Source organism: Tenebrio molitor, chromosome 3 (assembly GCF_963966145.1).
Source record: "Tenebrio molitor chromosome 3, icTenMoli1.1, whole genome shotgun sequence".
NCBI classification, from domain to species: Eukaryota; Metazoa; Arthropoda; class Insecta; order Coleoptera; family Tenebrionidae; genus Tenebrio; species Tenebrio molitor.
The window spans coordinates 20,502,449-20,515,210 of record NC_091048.1 but is presented as its reverse complement, the minus strand read 5'-3'; the positions used below and the strand labels follow the sequence as shown (position 1 = coordinate 20,515,210).

General features: G+C 36.8%; 2 protein-coding genes and 2 long non-coding RNA genes across 4 annotated transcripts; 1 reads left to right on the top strand and 3 right to left on the bottom strand.

The window, feature by feature from the left end:
• Positions 1 to 2,590: 2,590 nt before the first annotated feature.
• On the bottom strand, positions 2,591 to 3,655 carry LOC138126720 (uncharacterized). Its single transcript, XR_011157931.1, has 3 exons — positions 3,515 to 3,655; positions 3,364 to 3,452; positions 2,591 to 3,315 (listed from the first exon to the last, which is right to left on the bottom strand). It is a non-coding gene; the product is annotated as an uncharacterized lncRNA (long non-coding RNA).
• Positions 3,656 to 6,410: 2,755 nt separating this feature from the next.
• LOC138126010 (aromatic-L-amino-acid decarboxylase-like) lies at positions 6,411 to 9,813 on the bottom strand. Its single transcript, XM_069041640.1, has 2 exons — positions 9,347 to 9,813; positions 6,411 to 8,020 (listed from the first exon to the last, which is right to left on the bottom strand). Exons 1-2 carry the CDS (start codon positions 9,659 to 9,661, stop codon positions 6,635 to 6,637), a joined length of 1,701 nt encoding a protein of 566 aa, XP_068897741.1. The 5' UTR covers positions 9,662 to 9,813; the 3' UTR covers positions 6,411 to 6,634.
• Positions 9,814 to 10,264: 451 nt separating this feature from the next.
• Positions 10,265 to 12,354, bottom strand: LOC138126011 (tyrosine decarboxylase-like). Its single transcript, XM_069041641.1, has 2 exons — positions 12,040 to 12,354; positions 10,265 to 11,722 (listed from the first exon to the last, which is right to left on the bottom strand). The coding sequence occupies exons 1-2, from the start codon at positions 12,352 to 12,354 to the stop codon at positions 10,430 to 10,432; spliced, it is 1,608 nt and encodes a 535-aa protein (XP_068897742.1). The 3' UTR covers positions 10,265 to 10,429.
• Positions 12,105 to 12,480, top strand: LOC138126012 (uncharacterized). Its single transcript, XR_011157573.1, has 2 exons — positions 12,105 to 12,243; positions 12,295 to 12,480. It is a non-coding gene; the product is annotated as an uncharacterized lncRNA (long non-coding RNA).
• The last annotated feature ends 282 nt before the right edge of the window (positions 12,481 to 12,762 follow it).

Below are 12,762 nucleotides of genomic sequence, written 5' to 3'. Positions count from 1 at the left end.
TATAAAAAATCCCATAAGCCGCGATGCATTTGTCACTTTGACATCGGATAAAGTTAGCCCTAACTTTGCATCTGGATAAAATGTGCTTAAACTTCCATGGCAAACTTTTTCGAACCTGATTATTGTTTGTTGTTATGATAACGAACCAACAATCTTAAACATTGACACAGCTTGTAATAAATTGACGTGCAAAATGGCGAATTCAATTTTTCATAATTACCTACCTATCATTATTCATTAAATTATCTCATCGAATTACGCTCGAGGTTTTTTCGTCCAGGATAAAATTTCATTTTTTAAACTCTGATTTGGTTTCTTTTTGGTAAATTGACTCCACAAACCACCAGATAAAAAAACTCGTCCTTCGGACTCGTTTTTTTATCGGGTGGTTTGTGTCCTCAATTTACCAAGCAACCAAATTATCGTAAAAAAATTCAATTTTATCCGGACAAAAAAAGACCTCTCGTGTAATTACAGCCGATAAAACTTGTGTGGCAATATTAGCCAAGTCTTTTAAAAGCCCCACAAATTTACAGACCCCACGGTCTTGAAGCCAAACTAATCGTAACAAGGGTCCTGGAGTTGCTGTAGATAATAAAGAAGAAACATGTATTACAGTGAAATGTTTCATTTAGTTTTTTTTTTTATAATTTTATCAATTTTGGATTTGGTTTGGAGGTTGCTGGGAATTTGAAAATAACTGTTGTTATTTTCTTCACATGCAACGCACTATTTTCCCATGTTAGTATTTCAACCTTGATGAAATTCAAGGAAATTTAAATTATTGTGGCAATTTAGTTGATTTGTAGTTTAATATCTTTAAAGAGATGGCGCTAGTTAAGGGTAGATTTTTTGAGGTTAGCCGAATCAATCATTCAGCTAGTTTATTACGGCCGTAATAAGCGCAGCGCAGTTCAGATTTAGTAGGCCATGAACTGTGATACTAGTTTGTTACGTACGTTCAAAAAATTACGATGTAAATCACTCTTTATTGTCAACGTGACATTCAAAAGTCAAATTTTGAAATTTATTTTCTGTTCACGTTAATCGCATGTCAATCAAAATTAAGAATGTAAAGCTTGTTTACATTTTTTGACAGTGTGTTGACAGTGATGCCCGAAATTCGGTGTATCGAACTGTACCATGGGCGCCATCGAAATGTGAACGAATTTCTGGTGCCATAGAAACGTCTTCTGTTTTTGTCTAGATTAAATAAAACTTTGTTCAGTGGCGTACTATACAACGTGTCTCAGAAATAAGTACATTAATTTTAACTGTTAATAGAACTCGTTAATAGCAACAATTTATTTAAATATATTTTTTCCTAAACCTAATAGTTAAGTGTCCAATTAAAATTATTGAAAGATTTGCCCCAAATTTCGTTATATCCGCCTATGGGGATTACTTGCTTCGCCGATGCCGATAAGCGAAGAACAAAAAACAAATGCAAGAAAACTTTCACTTGTTTCTTGCGAACTTAAGTACAGCGGCTAATTGCTACGCGCGTCGCTGTAACCCTCCTATAATGACAAGGGTTGAAGAGAAAAAAGAGAATAATATGGTAGATATTAAATAAAGACAATTTTAATAATAAATATTTTAAACTGACCCTAATGAATCGCCCATACCCAAATAATGACAAAATGTTTCCTGAAATTAGCGTATTAATCCGTAAAAATTCTCATGAAGTAATTAGAATAATCAGTAATCACTAACCATTACAAGAAGTGTTCAAAGTGACCGCCATTATTGTCAATACAAAAATGAAGGCGCCGGCGAAATGATTCTTCCACTCCTTCCAGCATTCCTCTGTTATTGCGAATTGTTGTGGCAGTATTTTCCACCCGTTTTTTAAAACTTCAATTGGGTTCGAATCGAATCCTTATACCAAGTCCTTTCATGTACCCCTACAAGAAGTAGCACGGAAATTCTCTAGACTCGAGGAGCACTCCCGACGCTTCAACATACCCCAACACAATATCTGTGTATTCACTACTCGAAAATAAACTCGCCATTTTCACAAAATTTTAGCTTAAATCACAGAATCAACACGCAAACACCTTGCCTTATGCATTTGAACAATACTAACTAAAAATTGCAGAGCGGAAAAAATGTATTCTAAAAACACAATGTTTTGCGTTGATTTTACAAAAAGTATTATTTCACGGTCACTGTCTTTGGGTCAAATAGCTAGAAAATGCAAGTAAATAGACAGCTCGTTAATTTATCGGGGAGAAAAATACTGAATTGAAAATTATATTTCGAAAAAATGATACATAAAAATTTTGTTGTTCTTGACGAGAACTGTCACTGGTTAAAATTAATGTACTTATTTCTGAGACACGTTGTATGTATGGGAGATACGAAAAGATTTCTATTACCTATAATTATACACAGACAATTAAACAATAGTAAGACTGTCAAGTGGGATTACATTTTCGGGGACGCGCTCAAGTGGCGCTGCCCGAGCGTTAGGCCAAACTAATGTATAACAAGTTGCATATCTGATTTTCTGTATACCTAGTTGCCTATTTTTTTTTTCAATTTGATTTAAATTGATACTTATTAAAAAAAAATGGAAACGACTAAATAAGTATTAAACATTTTAATACAAATTCTAACATATACAACAAATTAGTAGTTCATTAAACGAGTTTGTGTGTAAATTGGGATTTTTTGGGCATGAGTGGGCTAGTTCAAGGCGAGTGAAACTGAATTGAAGGGTAGATCTAGTTCAATAATTTGATCTTGCGTTAACTTCTAAAATTTCTGGAGATAATTTTAGAATCGTGTAAAAGATTTTTTAATTTTGAAATTGTTTTTCGCTGATATCGGTCCATATAATAAATGTTTCTACCTTTTGAAGTACGACTACTAACTTTCTTGCATTCAAGTACTTGCAACACACTAGAAGATTTTGTTGGGTGTCTATTTTGGGCCTTGGGAATAACAGGAAGGATTAGATTCTCTACAGTGGGATTTTCAGTAATCGTAGAATTTTCAATTTGTTCAGCTGGTCTAATATTATTTATTGAAGTTTGTTTGTTTTCACGAAGAAAAATCGACGGCAGGGCGTATTTATGGAGTTTTGTTTTTTGAGTAAAGAAATTGTTGCTAAAATGTTTCTCGCAAATAAAGGCATTATCTGTTTTGAAGGGTGGTGCAACATTTATCTAAAGCTTCTATCCATCGTTTCCTTTGTTCTTCTAATTTTGGATACTTAAAATGTTTATTTTTTATCGCCGCTCTTGTTGTTTACAAAGCATTTATGTTTAATTTTTCCCATATCCAAATAAATAAAATAAAAATTGCGATCTGAAAAACCATATTTCGTACTTTTTCAAAAAGAAAAAGATAACTTACCAAATAAAAAGATAACGAAAAATTATCTCAAGAGACTGGTTTGGAGTAATTTATTTTGTAGAACAATTTATAAAATTTATTGACTAAACCTTGACAGAAATTAGAAAATTCAAAATTACTGATGACATTATTAATTAATATTCAAATTAACCTTCTTTTTAAACGGAAACTCCCGATCGGATTAACGAGTAAATTCGGTAATTTAGTTTGGCCTAACGCTAGAGCAGCGCTAGTGTTGTCAGTGTCTCCCATGTTTTATACGGGTTTTGAAAGTCTTAATTCTGTTGATGGTCTGTGTAATTATATAATAATTACAATTATTACAAGTTTCCCCGAGTTTGGCTACAGCCCTCGCTTTTTCCGCATCGGTCGTGTTGCGGCCGTTGAAATCTCAGACAGGAAAGATTTAAACACTCTGTATAAATTCCGAAATTTGATTAGCGTAAACAGGATTTTCATCAAGGATTATAAAGTCAGTGTCAGTATTTGACATATTAGGTCAGAATCGCGCGTAACTTTTGAAATGCCGCAATTATCTGATTTGCAAAAATGTGTTTGACTGAGGGACGGTGTGAGTCTGAGTATAAGAGTCATTGCGAGAGAAATTAATCTGGATAATGTTTGAGTGACATTTTGAGAAACGTCACTTTCAATACCATTTACAAAGCTAAAAGTTTGGCGTTGTCAAAGTGTCTGAGTTTTCAACGGCCGCAACTGTATATCATTTAAAATAAATTAAATCTGCTGACAAATCGTAAATATGTTGCCAACCGAACAAATCATTAAAAGTCATCCGGTATTATTCAACCTTCAATATAGTAATATGGCCTTAAAATTTAAAAATTGTAAGTTTGAAAATTGTCATTTTGCAGCAAAAGGAAATAAATGAGTTCATGTCGAATTTTTTTGTGTGATCTGTTTGCAGATAATAGTAGATTATGTTATGAGGAGCAAAAATGAAGTTTTATGTGCTGCGGCTAGTAGATTGGCTGCCTTTACTGCCGCTCATCAGCGGAGATAATAACTTCACAGACGCCCTCAGTGGGTATTAGCTATTTATGCACCAAGGGCGTTACAACGATGATTACGCCCGGAGAACGATGAATCCAGCTCGAGGGCTTTAGCCCGTAATCATTCGGTCACGCCGTGGTGCATACAAGATTTTATTTTTCACTATACGTGTTCTAAAAAAAAAAAAAAAAAAATCGGCATCTTTGCAATTATGAATTGATGAGGGCGTTATGAATTTATTACGCCCGCTTATTCTTATTACGCCCTGTATTATTCCCTGGTTGTTATGGACATGTTTACGTATTTCGTATCCTAGGAGTTATCATACAATTATACGAAAGTGAAAAATAAAATAACTTTATCTGCCGCTCGTCAGCTCGTTAGATGCCATGACAATGAAGAGACACTTTAGCATTATCAATGCGGCAGGATAATGTCATAATTTACGGACGTTTGAAGAAAAAATATCGAGCGATCATTTAAGAAATAAATCGAGTTTGCTTTGGAGCCTACGCTATAGCATGGGTTGCCATAGGTAACACGCCGACTCGATTTATTTTTTAATTGATCGCACCGTAGTATGATATCATTCAGAGTGGAAGATCTTTTTGTGCTTCACCCAATTGCCGACGTCGACTTCGTCTGGGTCTTCAATCTCTGGGCTTACCACAAAAGGACACTTCTACTCTTAATGATATCGGGTGTGTCAAAAAGGACGAACAGGCGTTTCAGTAGCATAGCATAGCATAATATAGATCTCGATTTTGTACCAAAAACTGTTCTGCAGCTTTCATTTAAAGAAAATGGCGAAAATGCTCTCAGAAAGTAAAAATGAAAGTGGTAGCAATCAAGGCGGTCTCTATTTTAAAATAGAGACCGTCTTGCAGCAATGCAATAGGTATAGTTGACTCAAGTTGCAAAAAACCACTTGTCATTTGCAACTGCATTTTTTTCATATTTTTGAACCAAATAAAGGCACGAAGGGACCAGAAAATCATAGTTTGGATTGAATATTTTCCATATAAGTACAGTTTTAAAGTAATTTCAAATGACTAATGCCCTAAAAGTGCTGTTGCAAATGCAAAGTGGTTTTTTGCAACTTGAGTCAACTTTAACTAAAAACTACCGTATGTAATTGTCATGGTTTCGTTTTTTTTCTTTCAATTGTTAGTTGTTGGTCAAAACGCCTACAATAACATTCACACTGCGATGCCTTCCGTTAGGAAAACGCATGGTGTATGTCTGGCAGCTAAATACCGCGTTATTTTCTGCGGCATCAGGTATTGAAATTTTTGTCAAAATAATTTGCTAACCTAAGGCCCGGTTTATTCACCTTCAAGTAACTTTATTTGAACGGTAATTACCATGGATCTACCAATAGCAGATTCTAAATCATAGCAACTACTGGCCAGATAAATTTACTTGAAGGTGAATAAATCGGGCCTAAAACTTGTAAGTGCATCGATTTAGATTGAATTTTTAAAATAATTTAAAAACAATTAGAAGGACACGTAAATTATTCATTTACGTAAAGCAAAAACTCTTCATCGTGAACTCTTCAGTAATAAAAAAAAATGGAAGATCAAATCATTAGAGCCAAAGACTTAAATTTTTTCCATTTATTTTAAAATTCTTATTTAGAAACATTTTTTTTATCTTTGGGTACTGTTTTTAAATTGTCCTCATTCTCTGTTTTCAATTTTCTTTAGGTAATATTTACTGGTTACTGTAAATTTCAGTATTTTTATTATGTTGTATCTTGAACACAATTTTAACAACCTAGTAATTTTCTTTGAATCAAGGTAAGTTACATACAATATATTTTAAGTTGTAGTTTGTGTATACAGTCGGCCAAAAATATGAATGCATCAATAAGGCGATGATTCCAAATTTTGAACGAAAACTTTCCATCACATTCACACTTCTGTGTGAATTATCTTGTAAAATTTCTCCATTGAAAGAGGTCATAGCCTCTTCTGGACCAAATTATTTCTGCAAAGAGAAATGTGCGCATTTTGGAGAAAGGAATACGTCAATTACGTTTAATCATTGTATATTGATATAAATAAAGTATTTAAAAAAGTCTTAAATAAGGTTTACAATAAGTACTTGAAGCTAGCTTAATAAATAGAGTGAGTTCCTGTAGGGTACAACAAATACTATATACAATCATTTATGGACCTTCCGTGAGTCTTAACACTAATAATACTGCTGTATCTACAATGTTTGGTCTATAACGAACGAATCAAGTTTTTTCATTCTAACTAACTCCGTTATATTTAATTTCTTTATCACTTATTCTTAACCCATCGACAAACTCTTTCGTGAAGACGTCATCTTCTTCATCGGGCAAAATAGTCGTATCTTCAACCAGAGTATCTTCTTCATCTGAGTCTGCAACGAGGATCGGCGTAGCACCGTCGCACAAATTCGACCTGCTCATAGACCTCTTGTACATCTCTTTCGAGATGCTCCTGGTGAAGGAAAATCTCTTCGATTTTTGTCTGGTAAGAGGCGGTCTCTCTTTCATTGTCGTCTCCGCAGCGTACTCTTTGATAATTTCCCAAGCGTGCTCGATATCCTCTTGCTGAGCGTGTTCCGAATTCACACAGAATCTTATAATGTACTTATTCTTAACCACCGATGGTGTCATGTGAAGCTTTCCCGAGGCATTAATTATCGCCAATAATTTCTGATTAACATTGTCGCTCGCTAATAAACGGAAACACACTAAACCTAATCTAACGTCGTTGACGACTTCGAAGCGAATGTCCTCTCTCACTAGTTTTTCGAAATACTTGGCTAATTTTATGTGGTTGCGAATGTAAGACCTCAGACCGGACAGTCCGTACTTTCTGATTACAAACCACAGCTTTAACGATCTAAATCTTCGGCTCAGAGGGATCCCCCAGTGTCTGTAATCTATAGCTTCGTCCGCATTGGCGTGTTGAAGATACAGAGGATCCACCACTAAAGCGTGGGTCAGACGTATCCTGTCACGGACCCACAAACACGAACAGTCGAAGTTGACCAAAAGCCATTTGTTTGGATTGGTATTGAAGGAATCTGCATACTCGATTCCTTTCAGCAGATACTTAAGCTCCGGACAAATGAAGCCGTTACCAGCGTACGCGGCGTCCACGTGCAACCAACACCGTTTCTGCTCCTTGCACACCGGCCCTATTTCCTCCAAGTTGTCAAAGGAACACGACGCCGTAGACCCCAATATTGTCGAAACGAAGAAAGGAAACAGTCCTTTCGCCTTGTCCTTTTCCATCTGCGCTCGCAACTTATCTCCGCGGAGACTCCCGTTCTCGTCAGGTTCCAATATGCGAAGCTTCACCAAAAGAATCTTGGCCGCTTTTTCAACGCAGGAATGTGCTTCTTTCGAACAATAACCGACCAGCTTCGGCAGGAAGGCGCTGTCCTCCATCTGGCAATGAGGATTTTCTGTCTTGAGATACTTGATCGCTTGATTTCTTGCTGCTAACATCGACACCAAGACGCATTCACTTGCAGATGTTTCGATCACGCCTCCGCCTTTGCTGCCTTCCGATGACGTTATAAAGTCGTCAGGGAGTCCAATCGCTTTGCCGTACCAGTCCATGACGATGGTTTCTAATTCGGTGCACGCGGGACTTGCGGCCTGTAACAAATATGGTCCTCATTAAGATTTTCATAACACCAGATTGTTGATACAACTGTACATTAATTAATTTCTTCTAAAATAAACCAACAATTCTGAGATTCTTGTGTTCTCGGTCAGAACTGGAATTCGCTGAATTCTTAAAACGACCAACATTACTGTTTATGACGTTTTGTCATGTCACGAGGTGGAGTTGCCGCTTTAGGAAATAGCCAAACGAACTACCAGGACAACCAATCTCCGATCTCTTTGTAACCCCACTCCGCACTCAGTCAAGTACGTAGTGGGGATTTCGCTAATTTGATTGGCAGCTGTCGTGACTTAAAAATAAACAATCGAAAAACAAACAAATACAAATCGTTTTGTGATGTAATTTTACAGCAAATTTTGTAATTTTGTGTGAATTCAAATGTGACCCTTGCAGCGGATGTTTACTTCCAAAAAAAGAACTAAAGCTGTAATTATCATTGCAATACTGAACGTATAATTGCATCAACATTAAGAGAACATCCTGTCTGATGAACTTAGATTTTTACAATAGCAGGAGACGACTCGTTTGATCTGCTTTATTTTTAATGCTTTTCGGATTCTTTTACGAATTGATTGAATTATAAAAGATAAATTTAGCTTTCTCGGCCTTAGCAAAGCTAATCAGGTCAGAGTTCTTTCCAAGATCTTAGAAATTGAAATAATTTGCGTCAACGGGTGAAAGTTGTTCGATTTGAATAGACGTAAGGATGAGATTAAGTGAAACCTTTGAAATAATGTGGTGGAAAAAAGCCATTGGAATACAGTATTACGTAATTTGCTGACTTCGTGAATTGTTGTTTAAGAATAAACAAAATTAATTCAGTTCAAACTGCTCGTGCGTTGTGCAATAACAATAATTAATTAAATCGCTCCAAGATCACGAGTTTTGTTAACACCGGGATTTGTTTATTTAAAAATCAAGTGTAACCTAAAAATAATTTCCGCATTGTGAGAGCACAAATTTGATGAATCACTTGTGACCCTCATTTTATTCTCGCTGCTAATTTATGTAATTTAAAAGTGTTTGCTAACTGATGGAAAACATTTACATAAAAGAAATAAAACCATCTCTAAAATAAACTCCCTGGGACGCACAGTTTCCAGCATACGAAAAAACAAACAAGATTTTATGAAATCGATGAGCAAACACATTTCAGCCATCTATTTAAAAAATTGATCGTGAGAGAAACTCGCAGATTTTCTTTTTGACACACAAAATAAACTCCTACGATTTGTTTGTAGTCACAGCGTGACTGCCTGATTTTATCAACTTATGTAACGAGAGTAGGAACTCACCCAAGAAAAACCGATGCATCCGATGGCGTCCGACAGCATATCCCCCAGGATAGAAGGGAAGGAGTTCCCCGAAGGGAAGTACGCGTGGAACCTGGGGTGCTGCCAGTGCGTAATCCCCGGCATTATCTTTTTGTCGACATCGCACATGATGTTATCCCATTCTTCGGGCTCTTGTGGCGCCTCGTTGGGAAGGAGTTTGCGAAGGTAACCAGTTTCCACGTCTGGATGGACCCTTTGCGACTCGATATTTGACATATACTGACAAATGTAGTCGACCATCTCTTTGCCCCTCGTTCGAAACTCTTCGACATCCATTTTTGTAAATTATTTCACTAAATCACTGCGGATCACTTGTCGGCGCGGTGTCACTCAAAGCTCCTCCAGCGGTTAAGTCACTGCATGCCGGCAAGGTAGGTGTTACACTTTTATAAAAGGTTTCCCCACTCTTGGCTTCCGTTCGCGGTAAATTATTTTTTGTATTCGCTATTGTCGAACAGTTCCGTCTCTTCGACGATGCTGGAAACTGTTGTGCCGGATGTGTTTTTGCAGTAATACTAAATGTGCTTCGACTTTACATAATTTATTAATTAAATATTGACGTATCTTGTGGGTTAATAGGTTTATGTTGTTTTCAGATGGTGAACGCACACAAAACAATATTGGCACGAAATGCTTGCTGGAAAAAATTTCAAAAATTTTATTTGCACAGTTTAACGCAATTTGATGTACTCGAAATCTGCTACGAACCAATAAAATTCCGTTTTAAGGTTGATTCGCATAAAAGCGGGATTAAACGAAATAGACGCAATAAAGCACTTCCTACCAGTAGATTTTCATTGCGGATTTATTGTCCCATAACAAAGAATTTTATTCGATTGTGGAGAAAGCTCCGAATTTGGGTATTTACCAAACACACCAAAATTTACATCGAATTTATTTTTGTGCGTACAATTTAAACGTTCTTTATTAAAAAATGGAAATTTGTAAATTCTCCAGAGTTCGAGGTCCAGGATTGTGACGACTGACGACTCAATGCAAAAACCTTTATTTGTTTTTCTTTACACTGGCGTCATTTTCTGCGCTTTAAATTTCCTCATCCGATTCTGACACCAGAACTGGTGAGGCAAGATCTGTCAAATTTCTGTCCTCCACAGATTTATTAAGTTGTTCCCTGGAAACGTTCCTGACAAAAGCTGCTCTTTGAGCTTTGCACTTTTTAAGCTTGCCGGCGCAAACTTTTTTTGACAAAAGGTTCGTCGCAATTAATTTTGCGTAGTTCCCTATTATCTCCCAAGCGCAATCTATATCTGCTTTTGTGGCTCGCTCCGAATTAACACAAAATCTAATGACAAACTTATTTTTTACTTTCGCAGGAGTAACGAGAAGCTTTCCGGTCGAGTTAATTTTCTCCAACAAGTTCACGTTTATCTTATCACATGCCAGCAACCGGAAACACACCAAACCTAATCTGACATCGTTTACAACTTCAAATCTGCCGTCTTGTTTTACCAACTTCTCGAAATATCGTGCCAGTTTTATGTGATTGCGGATGTAAGACCTCAATCCTGATAAGCCATATTTTCTGAAGACGAACCACAATTTTAGCGATCGGAACCTTCGACTCAACGGTATTCCCCAGTGACGGTAGTCAATGGCTTCTTCTTCTTTGGCGTGTTGGAGGTAGATGGGGTTGACGGTGAGAGCGTCAGTTAATTTCGTTTTGTTGCGTATCCACAGACACGAGCAATCGAAATTCACCAACAACCATTTGTTGGGATTTACGTTGAAGGAGTCTGCAAATTCGATTCCTTTCAGAAGATATTTCAATTCTGGACAGATGAAAGCGCTCCCCGCGTAAGCAGCGTCCACGTGTAGCCAGCAGCATTTTTCTTCCTTGCAGACAACTCCAATTTCTGTTAGATTATCGAAAGAACACGAGGCGGTTGATCCTAATATTGCTGAAACGAAGAACGGTAAAAGTCCTCGAGCTTTGTCTTCTTGTATGTGAGCTTTCAAGGTTTCGCCTCGAAGAGCTCCGTTGTCGTCAGGTTCTAAAATGCGCAGTTTTATCAGTAGTATTTTAGCAGCTTTTTCGACACAGGAATGTGATTCTTTTGAGCAGTATCCTACTAATTGTGGCAAAAAAACACTGTGTTCCAGTTCAGGTTTTTTTGTTTTTATTGTTTTTAGATAGTTGATAGCTTCGTTGCGTGCAACTAACATAGTAAGTAGTACACAGTCACTTGCAGAGCTTTGCAAGACACCACCTCCTGTACTACCCTTTGATGACAAAATAAAGTCATCTGGCAGACCTATAGCTCTTCCGAACCAATCAAGAACTATCATTTCCAGTTCAGTGCATGCTGGACTCGAGTCCTGAAGGAAGAAAAACGAACATAATATTTTTTACTCAAAATTTTTTACATTTACATTGTTTACATTGGCAACAATGTTGATTTTCGTAAAATATTTATTTTGTGATGCCCCACTCTCGGGTCTTAATTGGTAGTTAAACTTTTATTATCACATAATAGACAATATTGTTGTATATATTTGTATTACGAATTACTTAAAGTGAAAAATGTTTATTCCACTGTTTATTGCATTTGTTGACATAATCGGACATAAAAATACAAGTTTGCTGTCATTCAGTCGTTACGTCGAGAAAATGGGTTCAAGAAGTCGGAACTTACCCACGAGAAGCCTATACAACCGATGGCATCAGAAAGCATGTCACCAAGAATAGATGGGAAAGAATTTCCCGCAGGAAAGTACGCGTGGAATCTGGGGTGCTGCCAGTGTGTTACTCCCATCATGATTTTTGTTTTGACGTCGTGCATAATGGCATCCCACTCCTCTGGTTCTTCGGGTGCTTCTTTCGGAAGGAGGTTTTTAAGGTATCCCGGTTCAACTAGTGGTCGCACTCTTAGAGATTTAATATTTTTCAGGTAGTCGCAAATGTAGTCCACCATTTCTTTGCCGTGCTGTCTGAATTCTTCAATTTCCATTTTTATACATCTAAGGAACGCAAATACTATAATTTATATTTGAAGTGACATACTAGAATTTTTGTTTTTTAATGTTTTGTATTAGCGTAAAGTCTTTTAAAAAAATGTCTATTTTATTGTGTAAAATCATAGTTACGAGTACATATCATAAATGTTACTACGAAATTACGTCTACGAGGTTAGAAATAAAAAATAGTCACGTGGGGTCATATAGGGACTATAAGGTGGATGGTCAATTTCTGTGAAACAACAGTCTCGCACAGCACCCTATGCAATTGCTGCTGTCGACAGGAGCAACAGCAGCACACCACAGGCAAGTTTCCCTCGTCGTTTTCCTTTAATTTCTTGTCGTAACCTATGCAGCAAGAAAGCGTAATACATCTCATTGACAGTAGTAGTATTACGCTC

Coding starts and splice junctions, on each gene's coding strand:
- LOC138126010 (XM_069041640.1), bottom strand. CDS start 9,661: ATGGATGTCGAAGAGTTTCGAACGAGGGGCAAAGAGATGGTCGACTAC. Junction 8,021..9,346: donor GATGCATCGGTTTTTCTTGG/GTGAGTTCCTAC, acceptor TATTTGTTACAG/GCCGCAAGTCCCGCGTGCAC.
- LOC138126011 (XM_069041641.1), bottom strand. CDS start 12,354: ATGGAAATTGAAGAATTCAGACAGCACGGCAAAGAAATGGTGGACTAC. Junction 11,723..12,039: donor GTTGTATAGGCTTCTCGTGG/GTAAGTTCCGAC, acceptor TTCTTCCTTCAG/GACTCGAGTCCAGCATGCAC.